Below are 22540 nucleotides of genomic sequence, written 5' to 3'. Positions count from 1 at the left end.
GACGAATTGACCTTTAGAGAAGAAAGCAGGATTACTGGAGTGTGGCTATGGCTCATTGGCTAACTTTCTGAAGTCAGGGGTTGTCACTGATTGGGAGGTTGTCATAGATTGATTAAAAAAGATTCTGGTGGTTGCTTGTTTCATGGCCAGAAAACGATTAATCTTTTCCTTTGTTCAACTTGGAATGAACAACCTTGTCACTCTCTGCTTGCAAGACTACTGTAAAGTCTTTTGTCTTTTACTCTGAGGAGAATGGGGAGGTACTGGAGGATTTCTGAGCAGAGGGGTGACAGCATCTGACTTCTGTTTTCGGGGGATGAGTCTGGCTGCTGTGTAGGCCGGGGCGGAAGCAGGGGGACAAGTTTGGAGATCACTGCAGTTGCCCTGCTGAGAGGAGATGCAATGAGAAGTGCTCCTATTTTGGATATATTGATAGACAACAACCAACCAAGACAATCCAATGAGGTTAAGTATATTGGAGCGAACATAATAATACTTATTATTATGAGTGGATGACATTATAGGGTGGGGCTTTTAAAGAGGTCAGGGGTCAGGGAAAACCTCCAGTGGGTCTAGAAGCTGGTGAGGTGGGGCAGTGGTGACAGGCATAGCTGGGGTGGGAGAGGGAAGCTGAAGCCCTATCCTTCCAGGCCTTCAGGGCAGAGAATGGATGGAGAGGATAGGGGCAAGAGTAGACTAGGAAGTTGGAAACGGAGACAATACTATAACAGACACTGTCATCAGGGGAATTTATGAAGTGAGGCCTCATTAAAGTAATAAAGTAAAATCCAACTGAGAAGTCTTCATTGTGCTGGGGATTCTGTTTTGATGTTTGCTGAATTATGACTCATATATAGTGGTATAAATTAAGGGGCAGCTGTGGTGTACGAATTAGGGAGGGGAAAAAAGACAATCACCTATCCTTTGACCTTTAATACAAAGTCTAGATTAGTCTAGAGCATGTCTTTTCCAAGACATTAAATTGTGATCCACATCCCTCTCTTTCACCATGTCATCATGAAAAATGGTTAATGTTTATTGGGGGACTCCTGAACACAGGTATTAAAGGCACAGAGAACATAGGTTGTCATGGCAGGTTAACTGGGATTCAACTGCAGAGGGGTGTGGACTGGGTCTCCAGTCTCCTAGAGTCAGCTTCCAGGGTAAGGAGAGTGCCTTATTTACCTCTGTAGCCCTGAGGCTCCTAGCACAGTGACTGGTAGACAGTAGGGGCTGAACAATCCTTTGTTGACTCGAAATTAAGCATGTAGATTATTAGATCAATGGCACTGAAATAAAACCCTATTAATGCAGGGAAAGTCGTCAGTTATCTTTGCATCTTTTGATTCATCATCCATTGTGTGGATTTGTCATACTTCTTCCAGTTCTACTACTTCCTTTTTTACATTTCCTGCCTTTGAGTACATCATTTCACTCCTAAAACTCCACTTTATGGGTAATGGTAGAGAAAGGGAGGAGTTAAACACAGGCCAACATTATTTCTTTTCTGCAAATAACAGTTTTTAAAAGTTTGATGGAGATTGAAATTCATGTGATACAAAGGTAATAAGCCAATTTAAGCTAATGGGCCAACTTTTCTTAGGGCTTTCTCTGTACATTTACTGTAAGTGAATTCCAAACAATCCTAAGAAGTAGCCAGTATTACTCCCATTGTAGAGGTGAGGAAACTGTCACGGAGAGGTCAAGAACCTTGGCCAGGGTCACATGCCAGTAAGAGGGGGAGCTGGCATTCAGATCAGGTTGTCTGATCCCAGGGTGGTATTGCTACTCACTCCTCTTGGAATAATTGGAGGCTTTCATTCGTCTTTGCTTCCTTATTTGCTCCGGAAATGTGAAAATATGCAGAGAAACAGTAGGAGCTTTATAAATAAAACATGTCTACATATTTTTACGTGATTAAAGCTGGAAAGTTTAATGTGGCACCGGGCCACTTGTTTAGTGGAAGTAAAGGGAACATGATTCCCGGCCCCGGTTGCAAAAATCCTGCCCCCTTTGCAGTGAGTGGTGTCTGGTCCACCGCCCATCTCTGATGGTCACAGACCAGGGAAGTCCGAACCAGACTGGACTCAGGGAAAGACAGCGAGGGAGCTTGGCTGCACCGAGGCAAGAATGGGCCATGCATTCTTGCAGCCCAAATGTCATCTGGTTGGGAAAAGCCACGTCATGTTGCAAATACTATGCGGGTGGGGGCAGCATATGCAACATTTTAAGCTGGCGTGAAGGCTGCCTGGACTGACCAGCTTGTTAAACCTGAAGGAGAGTATTGCAACTTCAGATGGAATCTGAAAAACGAATACCGGAGCTCAGCGGCCGAGTGAGAAGGAGCGTTGTGCATGTGGCCACATTAACAGGGACACAAGGCCAACACGAGGTACTGAAAGCGTCCCAGGAGACAATCGCCGTTCAACTCCACCCTGCAGTTCGGGTGTTGCCCTGGACGACAGCTTCTGCCCTTGGTTTCCCCATCTTAAAAATCGAGGCGCAGGCAGGCTGCACTCAGGCAGGCGGATGAGACACTTGCACTTGGTGGAGGGAGGCGATTGAAAAGAGAGGGAAGGCTGAGAAATCACGCTTCGCAAGGTCCGGGGAAAACACCGCAGGAAGCAAGTCCGCACAGACCTTAGCAGAAGCGCGCCTAAGTCCCGGTCCCTGGAATCCCCCGCCGAGCAAGAAGGCCGCTGGCCGGCTCCGCCGTGCCCCGCAGGACCTATCCGCAGCACCTACCCACAGCACCTAACGGCAGCTGCCCCCAGCCCGCTCTGCAGGCTGGCACAGCTGCAGCCGCTCGGCGCACGGGGCGGGGCCGGAGGCGTGGCCGGGGCCGGGGCGGGGCCGCGCCGGGCGGGCACGCGGGAGGCGCGGAGGGAGGGTGTCGCGCCGAGGGAAGCGGCCCGCGGCGGAGGGAGGGAAGGCCGAGTCCTGGAAGCGGAGCTCCGCGCTGGGACTGGTTCCTTCGCAGCCATTTTCTGTCCAACCAAACAGCCGATTGGAGACGGGAGCCAACCAGGGCTGCATTGGAGGTTTGTGTCTCGCTTCGGCCAATGATCGCTCCTAAACCGACTCCACTTTAGCTCGAATGAAATGTCCGTCTCCTCCCGGCGCCGTCCCCGCCGCCAACGCCGCCGCGGCCGGGGGCACTCGCCTCCCTCCCGCCCGCCCTCCCGCCCGGGCCGGAGCCGGGGCCGAGCGGGCGCCTGCGAGGCCTGTCCCGCTGCGGGCCCGGCCGAGGAGCGAGCGCGGGGCCGCTGCGCGGCTCTTTGTGCGCGGGGCCGAGGAGCGGCGGGACGCGGGCCAGGCCGACCCCTGCTCGCCGCCGCCGCAGAGCGCCGGGCCCGAGGCCGAGGAGGGGGCGCCGGGGCACCGTCGGGCCCCGCTCTCGGCGGCGTCCCGGCCGGCTCCATTTTGTGCGGAGAGCCGGCCGGGGGGCGGGGGGACGCAGCCAGGACCTCCGGCCCTGATCCTGACCCCTGGGCCTGGCCGCCGTGCGGGGGTCCCCGGGGAGCGCCCCTCTTCCGCCCGCCGGTCCGCGGAGGCACGGCGGGGCCGGGCCGCTTTGTCTGCCCCGGCACCCCGAGCGCCGCGCGGCGGGCGGGCGTTGGGCGCGGGCCCGGGCCGGGCGAGTCGGGGGGATGCGCGCCAGGGGCGTCCTCGCCGCGCGGGCGGGACTGACAGGTCGGCCGGGCGGGCCGTGGGGCCGAGGCCAGTCCGCGCACCTTCGTGGGGAGGAAGCGAGGTCCCCGGGAGGAAGGAATGGATTTGGTTTCCCCGCAGTCTGGTTTGCGCGTAAAGAATGCAGCCATCTGGCGGCTTGCGGTCCCTGGACTTGCCCCGAAGGTGGGAAGGAAGCCTTACGGATTGGACTAAGGTTTTAATCTTGGGTGGGAGGCGGGGAGGATATGTCAGGCTTTAGGAGTAGTAGTCTCCGAGAACAAAGAATTAGAGGACCCACAAGTCGTAATCTCGACCGAAGTACTCTAATGAGATGATTTAAGCAAGGTTAGGTAGCGTATGACCTTTTAAAAAAAATAGTATCCCACTAACCTGCATGGACTCCACGGTTCGTGCCACGAATCACTGGGATGGTTTCGGCTTTCTTCTATGGAAACTAATCAGCAATATAAAGTGATGAGGTAAACCGATCAATGTAAGTGGCATTAACAAATAGGGATTTTATTTGTAAAGTATTGAAAGTTTAACCCAAATACCTTAAAAGGCAATTATTCCTTCCTCACACTGCTGCTGTAGTTTTTAATTTAAGGATTATATTGATGCAAAACTCTGGTTTTGATGCCAAAGAATGGAGGGTGGAGGAAGGAAGGGTCTACTGCTTTTCTTGGATACAAATTTGCATTTCTTTAAACATTAAACAGATGTATGCATTCCCTTGAGCTTTCATATATATCATAACCTGCCTTTAAGAAAATATATACCATATGAGGTGATAGTGTTTTTCTTTGATATACCGAATCTAAATATATACCGACTCAACTATTTGGGTGAGTGTGGTGAGGTGTGGCACCCCTTTCCCCAGCAAAAATACATAAATATCTACAGCTTCTATATTTTAAGGATTCTGAGGATTTTTTACCCCCCCAGAGACACCCTTTAAAAAATAACACTTATAGCTACAAGGAAGGAATTTTCCGGGCAGCTTTGGGCTAGGAAGAGGACGATATTTGGAAAGAAATTAGAAATTCCTTTTAAGATTATAACACAGTGGGCAATGTCAGCCAGTCTTTGCTGCCTGGACCCTTGTAATGGCATTTTAAAATTCAATTCAGTGGTTATAATTTTTTCTGCCATTTACTAGATTTCATGCTTGAATGTGTATCGGTATTTTTTTCTTCTTTTAAAAATTAACACTGAAAGGGTATGTTTTTTTCCCCCCACTCTCCATTTAATCGTTTCACTCGAGAAGAGGAAAAGCAAATGAGAAAGGGAGATTGTAACATTGTTATAGATGCTAGTTTATTCGGCTATTTATGCCTTAAGGTGAGAAGGAAGTTCTATTGAGATGCAATTTGAGTCCAAAATGGTGGTACCTTAAAATGATAAAGGTCTTAATTGTGTTGTTCTCTGGGCAACATGTATCTTCTTCCCACTATAATCTGAGATATTTAAAAGCGTTATACTCTGAGGTAAATTTGTCTCGCCTTTTGAGCTTTTGGACTCTAAATCGCACTCTAAAACAATAAGAAAATCATCACCAAAAAATTACGTTGATAACTGGGGTGTTCGTGTCTGGGTGTCGATATTTTAAATAGTTTAGATATGTTAACATGATTTTTGGTCTCTTGCATATTACATAATTTGGTGTGTTGTGATGAATATTTATGATGAACATGACTAAATATAGGGTTATGTTGGAAAAGCAATACCTCCCCCCGATGGCATTAACTTTTTTGTAAGTTCTCCAAAATATATCTTCCAATTTAACAAACATTTATTGGGTGCTTGCTTTTTGCACCATTTTTTAGCCATGCACTCCATTAAATAAGAATAGTAGGTAAAATTATATGTGCCTTTTTAAATTTTACTAGGAAGAAAGCCTATAGGCTAACTTTTTTACTACTAATAGATGTTTATCTTCTAGGTTGGAATTGGGCAGAGATTAGACACCTTTTTAGGCAGGTGTTCTTGAGTACCACTGACAACACGGTTCTCAAAGTATTTCTTGACAGTAAGTATGTTTTATCATTTTGGTTGTTAATTTGATTTGAACTGTAATTAGCTGGAAACAAAATTGTAACTGATTTATATTGGAGATTCCTGATAGAATGAATGCCTTTCAAGGCCAGACAGTACCTCTCCTCATTCCTGTTGCTTTCTTCTTTCTAGGGACTTGCATATATTAAGTGTTTCCTCTGGGTCCTTAAGAGTTGTCCAGGCTACAGGGTAAAAAGCCATCCCAGCTCTCAAGAGGCTATCTGTTTAGCTGGTAGGGCTTTAGTCAAATTGAATACTTAGAGGCAAGTTATGTGTGGAACAGAAAATGCTGGTTCTAAGGGTAGCACAAGTGAAAAGAGAGGTGTGGTGGGCTTGGTAGTTGGGAATGTCATGGAGGGAGCCTGCAGGGTTCGAACTGAGCCTTGAAGGATGAGTGGGGTTGGATAGGTGCAGGCTGTCACCATAAGCAAAAGCCTGAAGGTAGGGGTGAGTGACTTATGTTTAGTGGCTGGGCAGTAGATCTGCATGGTCCAGGTGGGGATTTCACAGGATAATCCAGTGAAGAGATGCCACGTGACCTGTCTGGATACTTAATCTTGAATCTGATACTACATCTGTAACATCAGGCATGTCACAACTTCCTTGAGACATGATTGCCTCACTCCTAAAACAGAAGAACAAAAACAAGAACAAAAGAACCTGGTGGTCCCTAAATAAGGTTTTTTTAAAAAAATCAGCCCTGAAGATAGAGTTGGAAACCAGTTTAGTTAGGTTAAGTAGGGGAACCTCTCATGTAAAGCCATGAAATGGTTTGGATTTGATGCGGAAGACTTTTAGAACCATTATAGGTTCAAGAGCTATAGAAGCAATGTTTCAGTGAGATTGGTCTTAAAACTACATGTACCCAGGTAGGTTGGATAGTAATCCAGTGTAAGTAGAAAAGGAAGGGCATATCCAGAAAACATTTAAACAGATTAGGTAGATCTTGGAGGAGGTGGAAGAACCTAAGATGACACTGGTATAATTAGCCTGGAAGGGTACGTAGAGAGATGGCATTATTAACAATGGAATTGCAGCAGTTCAGAAGGAGTTCTTATCCATTGCCTCCTTGCAGGGGATGGGGGAGGTGAACTTCATTTTCCGGTATCTTAAGTTTGCAGTGGTGGGATATCAGACATATTCTACAGGCCTGGCTTGCTTGAGTGGCAGTCATGATATAGTTGTAGATGTAGGACTTATGAGCATAGAAATGATGTTTAATGAGTTTATTAAGAAAGTAAGGGAAGAAAGAGAAAACGATTGTTGGTTAAAACTAACAAGTAGGATGTGGGAAGGAAAGAATATTGCTTTGGAAATCAAGGGAGAAGAGAATTCCAAGCGTAAATGTGGGGTCAGCAGTGGCCAGCACTACAAAGAACAGTCAAGTAGGTTGAAGGCACGATCTTTGGCAACTTTTGAGAGCAGTTTCAGTATCATGTTGGGATGGAAAAACACATGTCACAGAGTTTCAATAGGACTGAAGAGGTGTGTAAGGACTGTCAGGGTGAGGATAAGCCAGACAGAGTGTGGAGCAGAATTAAGCTTGTATGTGTCTATATGTACTTGGTGTGTTTAATGAGGGAGACTAAGCATGTTTAAGGAAGAATGAAGAAGCTGGTACTAGAGATGAGGAATCTTTGTATTATTTCTTATCCTCAAAGAGATAAAAAGGAATTGATCCACAGAACAGGTGAAAGGGGTCATGTAAGAGAGAAGACTTTTTATGCCTGGGAAGAATATGAGAACTGTATTTGAAGGGACAGTAATAATACTAGGGTACATTTGCTGAGTTCTTACTGTGTATCATGTACTTTGCTAAGTGCTTTTTTGTTGTTGTTGTTGCGGTACGTGGACCTCTCACTGCTGTGGCCTCTCCCGTTGCGGAGCACAGGCTCCGGACGCGCAGGCTCAGCGGCCATGGCCCACGGGCCCAGCCGCTCTGCGGCATGTGGGATCTTCCCGGACCGGGGCACGAACCCGTGTCCCCTGCATCGGCAGGCGGACTCTCAACCACTGCGCCACCAGGGAAGCCCTGCTAAGTGCTTTTTATACCATACCTTCACTTCTCATAGCAATTTCATTTTGAAAATGGGGAAGTTAATATTGTCCTTGCTTGAGAAGCATCTTTGAAGATTTTTAATATACAATCAGTAGACTCAGAATTTAGAGGACAAATTAAAGACGTAGGCTTAAGGACTATTTGAAAAACTATCAGGAACAAGTACTATAAAGTACTTCGCATCTGAGACTCTGGACTTCGGTCTCGTTTAGGTTGCCACCTTTGGCAAGTCGTTAGCCTCACATAACCTCAATTTTCTCACCTGCTTCATGGAGTCATGAACATTGCATAAGGTATTTAGAAAGTGCTCAAAAATGTTAAACATATTGAAGAGGGCACTACTTATCGCATTTGTGCAACAGATTATTAGTATAGTTAAGATACCGCTACATCAAAAAATTATAGAATAAAATTTACTAGCTTAGACAGCTGACCATTTATTTCGCATAATATTTTAGAGAACAATATTACCGGTTAAACTAAATACTTAGAATAGTCAATAAAGTTAATTTAATGGGCTTTAACTACTCTTTGTCCATATTTCTCAGTTCCCTTGGAGCTAATGATTGATCATTTTACCCATTCTCGTCATTATTCTACATGCTCTTTCCTCTTTGTTGTCTGGATGGAATTCAACACTTCAGGGTCTCTGTTCTTACCAGGCTTGTAAGTATCACAGCTGGACATACCGATTCCACTAAACATTTATGGTCACCAACTTCAGCTAGGCTCTTTGCATCCTCCTAGCACTCCTGTTCCCTTCCTTTTGCATTCTTTGGTGAAAGCCATCTGTCTCCCCAGCTGTAAGAATCCCAGCATTATCCTTGGTTCTTCCTCCAGCTCTTATTCAGTCAGCCACCAAGTCTGTTGATTTTACCAACGAAAAAGCTCTGTAGTCTCTGCTTCTGCTGTCCAGTGCTGCTGTCCTGTTGATACTGGGAATGTTCATCATCTTTCCTGAACTCATGCCCTAAATGCAGCATTACAGTCCTTACTGGACTTCTGCCGCCATTCTTACTCCCCTCCAGTTCACTTTCTACACTAGACTGTAGCCAGAGTGATGTTTTTAAAAAGAAATCTGATTTGCATTCTTCTGCTAAAACTCTTCTTTGCTTTACTCTTGTCCACAAGATACTGCTTGACCCAGCCTCTACTAGCTCATCAGCCCACCAGTACTGTTTCTCAGTTTCCTTTGCCTGGAACATTCTCGTCCCATCTTTCTTTGACTGATTGCTGTTCATTTTTCAGTCTCAGTTTAAACGTCATTTTCTTAATACGGCCTTCCTTGACTCTTTTAGACTAGTGAGGTTCCTTATGGAATAAACTCCCGAAGCATATAACAAAACATCTTTATTTTCCTTAGCACTGGGCACTAGCAATTAGTTAATTATTTGTCATTATTTAATAACTATATATAACATTTACTGAGTACTCCTATCGTACTATGGTATGTCTTTACATGGTAAGTACTATTCTCGTCCCACTTGCCAGTAAGTTGCAGGGAATTCAAACCAGGTGATCTGATTCCAGAGCCTGTGCCTTGGAAATACTAATAGGCTGTGCTCCCCACCCCGTCCCCCTGACCCCAGTTTACGTAACATTTGTCTTCTCTGCAAGATGAGGACAGAGACCTTGTCTTTGTTGTTGACCTGTGACGTTGTCGGCACATAGCACAGACTTGATAAATACAGGGTGCTTACTCGGTAAATATTTGTTCACTGGCTTACAATCTACAATTGTGAATTTTAATAGGAAGTTTTAGACCTAGAAAAAGCCTTTGGGATGTATCTAGGAAGTTACCCCCCTCATTTCTTATATATATATAGGAGGATAGCTAGCATATTGTAAGCATCAAAGATGCGGCCAGCTTGTTGAATGGAAGATTCTAAGAGCCTTGGGGATTCCAAGATGGGAACACTGATTTTTGGCTTACAGAATAGGGTAAATCAGATTTCAGGAGGATGGGTGAACACTGGGATTAAAGTATGGGGCAGGATTTTAATGGTAGAAAGAAGAGAGGAAGACAGGAGTGGTGAAATGACAGAAAAGCTAAAACTTGCAGAACCAAAGACGCGTACAGCTAAGCAGATGACATGTGGCTTATCTTCAAAGGAGGGAGGGTGAGATCTGACATCTGAGTACACTATGTGCCAGACTCTGTCCTTAGCAGGTTTCTAGTCTTTATTTAATTCCAACAACTCTATGAAATACTTTCAGAAGTAATTTTTAGAAGACTGAGGTTTAGAGGCGAATGTTCTTAATCCAGGTGATAATCTTGCTGCTAATTCCAGTGCATGACAAGATAATGTGAGTTAAACTTTTTGCTTTTAACACTTTTTTTACATTATATCTATAAATTAATCTCTCAGATCATGGTTATTACAACAGGGTCTTGCTCATCAGCTAATTTAAAAAGACTCAGGCTATCCTGTGGACATTGATTTAGCAAAGGATTTCTGTAACTGCCTCCAACCCCCCTTCCCAAAAAAACAAACTGTATTTGTTTCTTAGTTGTAGGCTTTTAACCACTTTGGTCCTGTCTCCTGCACCTTGATCTCCCCTAGGGCATTGTAAAAACTAATCCATTCACAGCTATCCTAATTGACCTCTCTTTCATGGCTAATAAATCCATCATCATATCTATTAAAGACAACTCTCCTAGTATCTTTATAGCATTTTAGGATCAAAATAGCATTTTATATTTGGAAAATGCTTCATACATATATTAGCTGTTTAAGATGGGGAAGGTGAAATTATTATTTCCATTTTATATAGAAATACATTTAACCGGTAGGGATGCTTGTTTTCAGGGATCAATAAGACTCTAAATCAGAGCTCACTGACTGCTGTTTACCTTCTCTTAGAGGGCACTAAGAAGCATCATAAATAGGTACCCTGTACTTTCACAAATTATTAAAGTAAGTGAATTCTATTCTCTATCCCCTTAAAACAGCTATATAAATTATGGAAATGTATCTGTATTTACAGTTAAATTAGATACCACAGTCAACAGATGCATCAAAGAAATGCCATGTTATTGAAGACTTGTAAACTAGCCTGGTATTTTAGTATTAGATAAAAATCCAACAGAGATGGAAAGGAAGAGGTGTTACATAAGGACTCAGATATTGCGGTTAATAACACTAAGTTTGTGCTGGGTCCTGGGCCTTGATAAACATTTAGCATCAACTGTCTCTTCTTGATTTGGCCTGAAAGCATATGTAAATTACACTTAATTTTTGCTATGCTTTTTATTCAGATAATGCATTCAAAATTTTTCCAGCCACAATTAGCCAGTCCCTTATTGTTCTGAATAGTATTATTTGCAAAGCAGAAAGACTTCCAGGATTTGCCATGTTGGAATGGAGACAGTTCAGGGCTTATGGGTCCATCCCCGCCCCGCACCCCCGCCCAGATTTTCTCTCTTAGAAATCATTTACCTCTGAGTAAAATTAAGCAGGGTTTTATTTTTATTTTGGCTGCGCCGTGTGGCTTCAGGGAATCTCAGTTCCCTAACCCACAGCAGTGAAAGCGTGAAATCCTAACCACTAGACCACCAGGGAACTCCCAGGGTTCTTTTAAAATAGTCATTTTAGGGCTTCCCTGGTGGCGCAGTGGTTGAGAGTCCGCCGGCCAATGCAGGGGACAGGGGTTCGTACCCTGGTCCGGGAATATCCCACATGCCGCGGAGCGGCTGGGCCCGTGAGCCATGGCCGCTGAGCCTGCGCGTCCAGAGCCTGTGCTCCGCAAGGGAGAGGCCACAGCAGTGAGAGGCCTGCGTACAGCAAAAAAAACCAAAAGTCATTTTAACTCTCATTTTTGTCTGTGGTTATCATTTTCCTATTTTTATATGCAGATCTCCAATCTCCCTGACCCCTCCTTTTCTTTTTTCCTTAACGAGTCAAAAGTCTGAGGGTGGGGGAAGAGAAAATTAACCTTTGACTAGAATTAGGGGTGATGAGCTTGTTCAAAATGTGGGTGTACTTTTAGGTTGCATGGGTACAGAATTGTGCAAGGAATCCATATGCTTCTTATACCAAACAACAGTTTTAACCAGGATATTGTCTCTTGTGGAACTTCTGTGAGATAGCAAAGAAAGTTTGCAGCGAGAGCAAAAAAGTTCGTGTAGGAATATCTGGCTTTAGCAGGAGAGCTGAACAGGCTGGATATATCCAGGTGGCTAACTACTAAGCTGATTTTGGCTTTGCTTGCCATTACAGAGATAAATTAGGTTGTAAGTCAGGGTTGCCTATACTATATTTGATGATTATGCAATTGAAAAGAAAGACGTGTGTGTTTTAAATTCATTTCCTTGTTTTGTTTCCCCGTTGGTCGTAGGCTTATCACTTAATAGAGGGTGAATAGGGAATCTTGAATCATAGGCAAATTATCAAAAGGTTTCCAAATCAAGAAATATGTTTTCTTTTAGTAAGCTTAAGGCTATGAAAAATTTAACTGACTCATCCTATGACAATTTATGAGCACTGAATCTATTATGTAGTTTTTAGACAAGTTTTATTGAAGATTATTGAAAGCTTTTTTTCCTCATAGATGGATGGTGACAGTTCCACCACAGATGCTTCTCAACTAGGAATTTCTGCAGACTATATTGGAGGAAGTCATTATGTTATACAGCCTCATGATGGTAAGAAAGACACAATTAGAAACAAATTCACAAGTAGGAACAAATTAGAAAGTGGAAATTTTATTGATGTGATGTTCTATGTTACTTTTGTCTTTACAGGAAAATTAGCACTCTGTGTCACAGTTTAGTGATAGTCTAAAAAGGTATACTTTGCTATTTTTATTAGAAATAGTCTTCAAAAGAATGATGGGTTTTAGAAAATAATTCTATAAAAGTATGCCTTTTTAAAGCTGGTACAGTTTCTTTAATGATTTGTTATTGATTTCCTACTTAAGTATTAAATATGGCGAATTCTTACTCAATTGATAAACTGAGTAGTTCTTTAGAGGGTGGTTGCTAGCTATTATATTTCTGGTACTTATGAACAGACTTAGTTTTGGTTTTTATTCAATATTAAGTTTTAACTTGTAGTAGAATGGCAGTATTATGTTGGCCTATCAAATAATTTGCTTTTGTGGCATTCTGATGTGTAAGATTAAAAAACACTAAGATATATTTTTGTAGAAGGCAGTTGGGGGTAGGTGATTATTTATTCCATCCTAAAACAGATATTCAAACAAGTTAATTTTGATAACATCATTTTAAACATGTAAAAATGTAAACTGAATCAACTTAAGTACCTTTCTTATTTAATACATATATTAATAAAAGAGTGGGAAGTTTACTTACAAGATACTGCATTTAATCATAAAAGGATATTATTTGTACTATGAAAGCTTCAGTTATATCTAAAAATTTACTTTCTGTAAGAACATTGGATTACTGCTATAGCTTTGTTCATAAACTATTACTACATTAGTGGTAATCCAATTGGGTTAGTAATATTCAAGTCCAGTTTTTCCATTCTATATAAACTTGGCTTTGGATAAACACACACCCTTTTAATCTTGTTATATGCATGGAGCCATAGATCACAGTCTCTTCTATTTTATAGCTAAGTTACGTAACAGATAATTTATGAGCACCTCCTCTGTTGGAGGTGCTGTACCAAGTCCTAGGAAGGACACAAAGCTGATCCCTGGCCTCAGGTAGCAAAAATCTAAGAGGGGGAATGAGAAATAAGGATTATAAAATGTGTTAGAGAAGAGACACAAAGAAGCACTTGTTTGAGATATTTTGTGAAAGGAGAGATCACTTCTGAAGGTGCTGTGGAGGTGTATTTGAGCTTTTTGGAGAGTGGGTAGGTAGGACTTAGTAGGCAGAGTTGAGGATAAGAGTATTCGAGGCAGTGGGTTTGAAATGAATGAGGAGGCTCAGTTATGGCCCTGAGAAAATTGTGAAAAGAACTGCTGTCCTAATCCCTAAAAACGATTAGAAAATGAACCAGAATGTTTCTTATCTTAGATTGTCTGAGGTAGTCTTCTCTATTTTGAAGGAAAAATTATGAGAAGCTATAAACCTGTTATTTTTACTTAGATACTGAGGACAGCATGAATGATCATGAAGACACAAATGGTTCAAAAGAAAGTTTTAGAGAACAAGATATATATCTTCCAATTGCAAATGTTGCAAGGATAATGAAAAATGCCATACCTCAAACGGGAAAGGTAATGCTGAGGAGAATTTAACTGGGTTTTGTTTTTCAGGGGTGGGGAGGAGGGCATGTAAAACTACATGAACACATATTTCATGAATATAGTTAGCTGTTGATTTCAGTCATTCACCCTTTCAGCAAAACACACATCTCAGCTGTACACACTTGGTTGCTGAGCGGCGCTCCTGCTCCCCACTTGCTGGAAGCAGATGAAACAGAATTAAGAATCGTTTTAAAAATAGGTGCATTGTGGGCTTCCCTGGTGGTGCAGTGGTTGGGAGTCCACCTGCCGAACCTGCATGCGGGTTCGTGCCCCGGTCTGGGAAGATCCCACATGCTGCGGAGCGGCTGGGCCCGTGAGCCATGGCCGCTGAGCCTGCGCATCCGGAGCCTGTGCTCTGCAACGGGAGAGGCCACAACAGTGAGAGGCTTGCGTACCGCAAAAAAAAAAAAAAAAAAAAAAGTGCATTGTCAGAACTATCAGGTTTTGGGCATATGAAGTTGTAACTTCCGTAATGTTGCAGCAAAATTGGACCATGTTGGGCTGATGGATGTAGTAAGGATTTTCCCCCCAAATCTGTATGTTTGGAAACTTTCTCTATAGTTAAAAATAGTAACATACATTTAATTCAACTGGCATGATCTTTTAAAGTAGTTTTGTCTTGTGGAGAAATAACTGTATATACAGTTACTTATAACAGCTTTTAAAAACTGTCACTCTACTTATCACTTGGTCTGAACTAAAGTCCACACTTTGTATATTGTTTTGTATTGCATAATAAGGTTTCTCTCATTTTATTGTAGCTTTGAAAATACTTATGAAAGTAATAAAGCTTACAAAGAAATACATTATTAAAATATATCACGAAGCCTAGAAGTTCCAATTTGAGTGGTCCTCCTTATGTTTTAAGGGGAAAAAAGCACAACTGCTGATAATTGCTTACTATGCTAGACCTGTGCTGCCTGGTACTGTGGCCATTAGCCACATGTGGTTATTGAGCACTTGAAATGTTGGCCGAATGAACTGAGATGTGCTGTAAATGTAAAACATACCCCAGATTTTGAAGGCTTAGTATAAAAGAAAGGATAAAGAGATCTCAATTTTAAAATGTTTTTTTAATTGAAGTATAGTTGATTTACAGTATTTAAAATATCTCAATTTTTAAATGGAATCCTGTGTTTAAATGATAATATTTTAGATTTACTAGGTTAAGCAAAATATATTGAAATTAATTTCACCTTTTTTTTTTTTTTTTTTTTAGCATAGCTGCTGGAACATCTAAAGTTATGTATCTAGCTCAGGTTATATTATCTTGTTTGACTGCATTTATGCAGTAACTCTTGTTACTTTTCACCAGGATGTAAAATAGGCATGGAGGTGAAAGACAGTATGTTTCAGCAGAGGATTTTGTCATTCCTGTTAGAAGTGGCTTTGGAATTGCATGATTTAATCTATTAGAGTTTCACTTTCAAACCCTAGACCACTAAGTGAAGAGTTGTCTTTATAATGAGATGGCAGGTGTGTGCTTCTTTTGGTAGGCTTTTTCATAAACTCAAAACGTATTCCGGACACTTTGTATCTTTATTAATAAAAATGTCACCAGATGTCATTATTTCACTCCCTTGTAAGCCTTACAGTGAATTTAGTTTTCAGTTTGTTTTTAAAAAGTTTCTGGTGTCCTCACTGGTGGAAATGCCAGGGCAGAGAAGCGGTACCTAAGTCTAGCCCACAGTACACTCCAGACATAACAGGACTGATTTTCTTGGGGCACTTGGTTTGTAAGAGTTTTCATTTTTATGGGGTGGTAGGGTCATCCAGTAGTTGCTTTTAAACCTAAATTCTGTTTTGTGTGAACAGTTGTCAAGGCTTCTCTCATTTGTATTTAAGTTTTCAGTCTCACTCAATGAGGGTTGCAATTTTAATAGCATATGTTACGTCACTGTTAGCAGCATACATTTTGAAGGTTAAAGGTTAACAGTCATAAACTGAAATTTATATTCTTCTGAATAGCCTTTTATTTTTGCAGGTTTTTAGGAAAATGGTGGTTATATTCCCTGCAGATTTACCTATGATTTTTCTCTTCAGATTGCAAAAGATGCCAAAGAATGTGTTCAAGAATGTGTAAGTGAGTTCATCAGCTTTATAACATCTGAAGCAAGTGAAAGATGCCATCAAGAGAAACGGAAGACAATCAATGGAGAAGATATTCTCTTTGCCATGTCTACCTTAGGCTTCGACAGTTATGTAGAACCTCTGAAATTATACCTTCAGAAGTTCAGAGAGGTAAGTAAAGTGTCTCCCATTATGTTTTTAAGAAAATAAGATACACTATTCACTTTTAACTTTTTAAATGTATTAATCATTTCTCAGAAGTATGTAATCACTTACATTACTGAACTTAAATAGGAAGTCCTTTCTTTCTTCCTTTGTATTACTAATGGCAGCATAGTTGTGTAATGATTAAGAGCATGGACTCTGGATTTAGACCATCTGGATGCTGAACTCTGTGACCCTGGGCAGCCTGTTTAAGTACTTTAGGCCTTGGTTTCCTGGTCTGTAAAGTGAGGCTAATAATAATAGTACCTACCTCACAGAGTTACTGAGAGGACTAAGTAAAATAATCCATGTACAGCCCTTGGCTTGGCACATACAGAGTGCTCAATAATGTTAGCACATGCTGTTATTGTTACTAATTTAAAAGAAGTAGCATCTCAAAGCTTGCGGCCTTTTAGATAAGAAAAAGGGAATTATAACTATAACCTTTTCTTATTATTGATTGAATTCTTCTACATTTCCTATTTGGTTTTTCTTTGCATGTGGTATGAATTTTGTGAAAATGAATTGAGATCAGCATATTTATTCCTACACTCCAACTTGGGTGTCAGATCCACATTGCTTTCAAAATACTTTCTTAATGTCTCTAGTGTTAGAATCCCATTAAATTAGTGATATCTGCACAGAATGACTAAAGTAGGAAGAGAATGTGTAAATTCTTTACAGAACTTTTCCAAATCTTCAGCATCATTAGAACCTGAGAGTGGACAGAAACTTAGAGGTCTCTGATCCAAATTGTAATTTTGATTTAGGAATTTTAAACTCCAAACTGGCTGCTGTAGTGCTGGCCGAGAGCTGCAAGTATAGTTAAATGATAACTTGGATCATTTGTAGTAGATCTGCAAGCTGGGTATTTACAGTTTTTGCAGACTACTTCATCTGTAAATAGACTTCTCTTTTCCTTTTGATGTAGTGTGGAATAACTTTATTTTTATTCATAAATATTTTAGATTTTCTAGGTCATTACTAACACTGTCTTGTGATGACTACTGCATATATAACAGCATTTTGAAGGACCTTTCCATATGTTATTAACCAGAAGCACTAATAAATACTCTGTATTTTGTAATAATAGAAGCTCCTAATTTTAGGAAATAAGTAAGCATTCTCATTTAGGAAACAGGTTGTTGTTGTTTTGAATATAGTGATTACTTGTTTGATTTCCCTTCCTCAGGCTATGAAAGGAGAGAAAGGAATTGGTGGAGCAGTCACAGCTACAGATGGACTAAGTGAAGAGCTTACAGAGGAGGCATTTAGTAAGCAGTGTTATGATACATTTATGCAGCTACATTCGTTCTTACGAGTCATGTAGATTGTTGGCAGTGATTAATTCTATATGTCTGCAGTAGAACTTTTGGAATATTAGCACTGAGTGTTTTGACATAGCACTATTTTGAATAGTTCTTACTAGTTCATGCCCTTATATTTGAAGTCAGTGAGGGATAAGCGTATAAATTTTAATTCTGCAGAGATTATAATCTTTCACCAGTAGTTCTAATGGATTTCCATAGTCCCTAGTTTTTGGTTTAAGATTCACATGAGAGGAGTATTGAGAATTGTTGTTTATAATATAAAATCTTGTGATTTAAATAAATTTGAACTGAAGGTTTCTTAAAAATTGAGTGTTGGGCTTCCCTGGTGGCGCAGTGGTTGAGAGTCCGCCTGGCGATGCAGGGGACACGGGTTCGTGCCCCGGTCCGGGAAGATCCCACATGCAGCGGCGCGGCTGGGCCCGTGAGCCATGGCCGCTGAGCCTGCGTGTCCGGAGCCTGTGCTCCGCAACGGGAGAGGCCACAACAGTGAGAGGCCCGTGTACCCCCCCAAAAAAAAAAAAAATTGAGTGTCATATTGGTGAAATAAAAGGTCCTATGGTGATTATATTTCTCATATAAAATTTATATGTATATATATATTTCTCATATTTAAAATATATGTTGCTTAGTTATGTAAGTGTTGCTCCCAACCAGGCCTCACAGTGTAGGTCTACTTATGAGTCAGAAACTCCATCCAGTCTTTTATGCCCATGGGGAATTAATTAGCGAAAGTACACTTAAGAAAACTGAAAAATGCTATAGGAAAAAAATGTGCATTTTTAGGGAACTTTTTTAAATGGAAAAAAATCACACAACCTTAAGGTTCAGGTCAAGAAAGCAGATGCAGTTCTTTTCCTGCTTTAACTTTTTTTTTTGTCTTTTAGCTAACCAGTTACCAGCTGGCTTAATAACTGCAGATGGTCAGCAACAAAATGTTATGGTTTACACAACATCATATCAACAGGTATAGTACCTTCTTTCTATTAATACTTTAAATAATTAAAAAAATTATATTCATTAATTTTTTTTAATCACAGGTAGTTAACGTCAACACATTAAGAATCTGATAAACGTTGTTAAAAATTGTTTTCTCAAAATATATAACTGTGTATAGTATTCTCTAATGGTTACAGATATGTACACAGATGTTCATACAGTTCACCCTTCATATCCACGAGTTCCACACCCATGGATTCAACCAGCCATGGATCATGTTTCCGATCTGTGGTTTGTGGTTGGTTGAATCGCAGATGGAATTTGCAGATGCAGAAGTCATGGATACTGAAGGCCGATTAAAGGACTTGAGCGGGCTTCCCTGGTGGCGCAGTGGTTGAGAGTCCGCCTGCCGATGCAGGGGACACGGGTACGTGCCCCGGTCTGGGGAGATCCTACATGCCGCGGAGCGGCTGGGCCCGTGGGCCATGGCCGCTGGGCCTGCGCGTCCGGAGCCTGTGCTCCGCAACGGGAGAGGCCACAACAGTGAGAGGCCTGCGTACTGCAAAAAAAAAAGAAAAAAGAAAAAGGACTTGAGCATCTGTGCATTTTGGCATCCACAGGGCATTTTGGAACCAATCCCCCATGGATATTGAGGGAATGAATGTATTTGCATAGATTTCTGTAAAGATACACAAATTATTGAAGTAGCTCCTTAGGTAGAGAGAATGGAGATTTGGGGTGGGAACTAGACTTATTTTTCATCGTCTGTTGTTTTTACTCTTTGAATGTTTATAATATACAGGAAACTATTTTTTCTTTAATTCTGCTCAATTTAAATTTTCAAATCTTAGATTTCTGGTGTTCAACAAATTCAGTTTTCATGATCCGAAGAAATGATGGACTGGAGAGTGTAGAGAACTGAGTCTGTATGATTCCGGAACAGAGACATTAGAAGGAGCTGACTGGTGAAAAGATGTCTCTTTGTATATTAAATAGTTGTAATGTAGCTTCCCAATGCTTGACTAATTGAGGTGTTAATTCTGACTTGAGAATCTTTTTCATGAATGATTTTAAAGAAAAATTTGGATTTTAAAGGTATTAAAATATTTTTGTTTTGTACGAGAGTTTGTTGCTCTGTATGACTCCTGTATGCATTGTATATTGCAGTTTATTACTGTCAGAGATTTGTAGACAGTTTCTTATTTTCATATTGAATCATGTTACTTTTGTAATAATTCAAGTAAGCAGCTGGGTTAATTCATGATGTTTGCCCTTTTAATAAAAAATAAGGGTAGAGTTCATTTTGAATGCAAGTTGCCTTTATTATAAATTTGAGTTTGTCTTGGTTATATAATACTTTGCATGATAACCTAGCTAGATTTTTAGCATTTGCCATATTTATTAACTTTTTTGTAAAACATTCATAGCTTAAGCAGCACCATTTTTTTAAAAAAATGTAATTGAGAAATTAAGTGTGAATGCAGAAGCAAATATTGTCGGCCCTATTCAAGCTGGTGCCCGTTAACAGTGTTTACACTGTTCATTGTGCCTGTTAAGATAGTTTTAGTTTATTGGAGCCTTTGTTAAGACTAGATTTGTTTTTGAGTTACATTATTATGAGTGTTGGAATTCATTGAAGTTTAATGTAGTCCTAGTGCTCTTGAAATGGTGCCCCTTTCATTTTGTATATGATTTTTCCAAAGGCATATCTTCAAATACTATATAGTATCCTCTTCCAGAAGAGGAATTTCATAGTCTGATGGTAAATGTCCTCATTTTACCTTTTTAATTGAAATGTCAAGTTTCCTATTATGCTATGGGAACCAAGAAATATCAGACATCATTGTGTGTATACAGAGCTTTTTTGCATGGGTGAGTGAATGAAGTGAAGAACAGAGTTAGTGCTGTGAATGGTGCGAAAGAGAAACCGCCAGCTTCTAGTGTGCTGTCTTGATCTTTGCAATAAACTAAATTTAGATAATGTAACTTTGTATAATTTACTAGTATTGTACTTGGGTTGTTCCTTTTTTAGAGTGAGGATTTGTATTTTCTCACCTATTCTTTTTGGTGATAACTAACTTGAGTCTCTTTATTATTTTTTTTAAATCAACAATTGCTCTTGTATAGTTTGCCTAAAAGGCACTTTGAGTGAATGTCATCTTGGAAGGACACTCACCTTATAAGGGAGAAGCAATTTCCTAGATACAGGCTGGACAGAAACATTTACTTTGCCAGAAGGAGCTTTTGCGGGCACAACTGGGATAATCTGAAGTTAATAACTCCCTCACTACCTTCCCATTTAAAAAATAATCTTCATTACAGAAAATTCAAATGGGCAAAAAAGGGTGGTTAAGCAAAACCAACTATCATCCTACTATGTTAAAAACAACCAATGTTAATATTTTGGTAAATATGATTTGTCCTTTTACTTTGCTAAATATGTATATTTTTATAAAAATGGGCTCATACTTGCATACTGTTTTGTAACATGCTTTTTTCACTTAATATATTGTGAACATCTTTCCCAGGTCATTACATAGTCTTCTACTTTTATTTCTTTATTATTCTGTTGTATGGCTGAAACATAATTTATTTAATCTTCTATTGGACATTTTGACTATATACATCTTTTCACAGTTATAAATGACACTTCATTGAATCTTGTGTACATCCATGACTGTTTTCTTCAAATAAATTCTATTAGTAGAATTGCTGGTTTAACAGATATGCAAAATTTTAAGGCTTTTGATACATATATAATTGTATTTTTGAAATAGCTTCCATTTGAGCCAGGCAGTATGTCATTATATAACTGATAAAAGCACTTGATCTTTGGTTATCAGGTTCTTTCTCTAAAGTTTAAAGATTGAGCTATGTATAAGAATCAAGATTAAAAAATTAGACAACTTTAAAATGTATATCAGTATATACCAAAATAAAATTCTAAATTTAATAATTCGCTATTAGTACTAAAACTTTAGAGTATGTAAAATTAGGTCAATTTTGGATTATACGGGCTTCATACTCTGAAAGAACATTGGCAATTTGCACGTGTCAGGTCCATAATCCCCTTTTATGCATGTGAGAAGTAGTGCTGCCTTCTTACCTGGCTATGTTGCATGTACTGAATGTCATGTTTTCTCCCCCCCAGAACTTAAGTATATAAGCTCCTACAATAACCTAAAAGTTAGTTTTTAAAATAATTTTGTATGTGTTGCTTTATGAGTATCTAAGAGAGAAATGGGCTTCAGTGATTAAGTCATAGAAGAAGGGACCTTAAGTTAGCTTCTATCTATCTATCCCCTCACTACCTCGTTATAAACGGGGATGCTTTAGTCCAGAGAAAATTTTTTTAAATGCTACCTTCCCAGTGTCATATGCTTGGGTATGATGATGTTTTAAGCTATTTGTATATCTTTTCCTCTTATAGTATACTATCTATGCAGTATTTTCCTTTCTTCAAAAACATGCCTTCTTGCATATCAATTAGGCCTGAAAAAGGAAAAAAAAAAAAAAAGTTTCTACCATTTACCAAGAATGAAATCTTGCAGTGCAAGATTTTTGGAAAATATATTTTCTCTTAGGGAAACTTATTTTATCAGCAGTCCAAAATAAGACAATATTTCTTGCTTTATGTGATAAAATACACTTCTGAGGCAGAAGACCTAAATAGACATTTCTCCAAAGAAGATATACAGTTTGCCAACAAACACATGAAAGAATACTCAACATCATTAATCATTAGAGAAATGCAAATCAAAACTACAATGAGATGATATCATCTCACACCGGTCAGAATGACCATCATCAAAAAATCTAGAAACAGTAAATGCTGGAGAGGGTGTGGAGAAAAGGGAACACTCTTGCACTGCTGGTGGGAATATGAATTGGTACAGCCACTATGGAGAACAGTATGGAGGTTCCTTAAAAAGCTACAAATAGAACTACCATATGACCCAGCAATCCCACTACTGGGCATATACCCTGAGAA

The 22540-nt window shown here is 40.3% G+C and overlaps 1 protein-coding gene across 6 annotated transcripts; it reads left to right on the top strand.

Annotated features, from left to right (window-relative positions):
• Positions 1-2890: 2890 nt before the first annotated feature.
• On the top strand, positions 2891-19850 carry NFYB (nuclear transcription factor Y subunit beta). 6 transcript variants are annotated; one of them, XM_067697782.1, is made up of 8 exons: positions 2891-3041; positions 5615-5701; positions 12338-12431; positions 13848-13978; positions 16052-16249; positions 17475-17556; positions 18498-18577; positions 19401-19850. In XM_067697782.1, the coding sequence occupies exons 3-8, from the start codon at positions 12338-12340 to the stop codon at positions 19431-19433; spliced, it is 618 nt and encodes a 205-aa protein (XP_067553883.1). In that variant the 5' UTR covers positions 2891-3041; positions 5615-5701; the 3' UTR covers positions 19434-19850. The 6 variants fall into 6 exon arrangements, with proteins under 6 accessions (XP_067553883.1, XP_067553887.1, XP_067553882.1 ...); XM_067697785.1 differs by lacking the exon at positions 2891-3041 and adding an exon at positions 3176-3855; XM_067697784.1 differs by lacking the exon at positions 2891-3041 and adding an exon at positions 3862-4151.
• The last annotated feature ends 2690 nt before the right edge of the window (positions 19851-22540 follow it).

This window comes from Pseudorca crassidens, chromosome 11, assembly GCF_039906515.1.
Source record: "Pseudorca crassidens isolate mPseCra1 chromosome 11, mPseCra1.hap1, whole genome shotgun sequence".
Classification (NCBI taxonomy): Eukaryota; Metazoa; Chordata; class Mammalia; order Artiodactyla; family Delphinidae; genus Pseudorca; species Pseudorca crassidens.
Note: the sequence above shows the minus strand (reverse complement) of the source record. Positions and strands in the feature narration are given on the sequence as shown.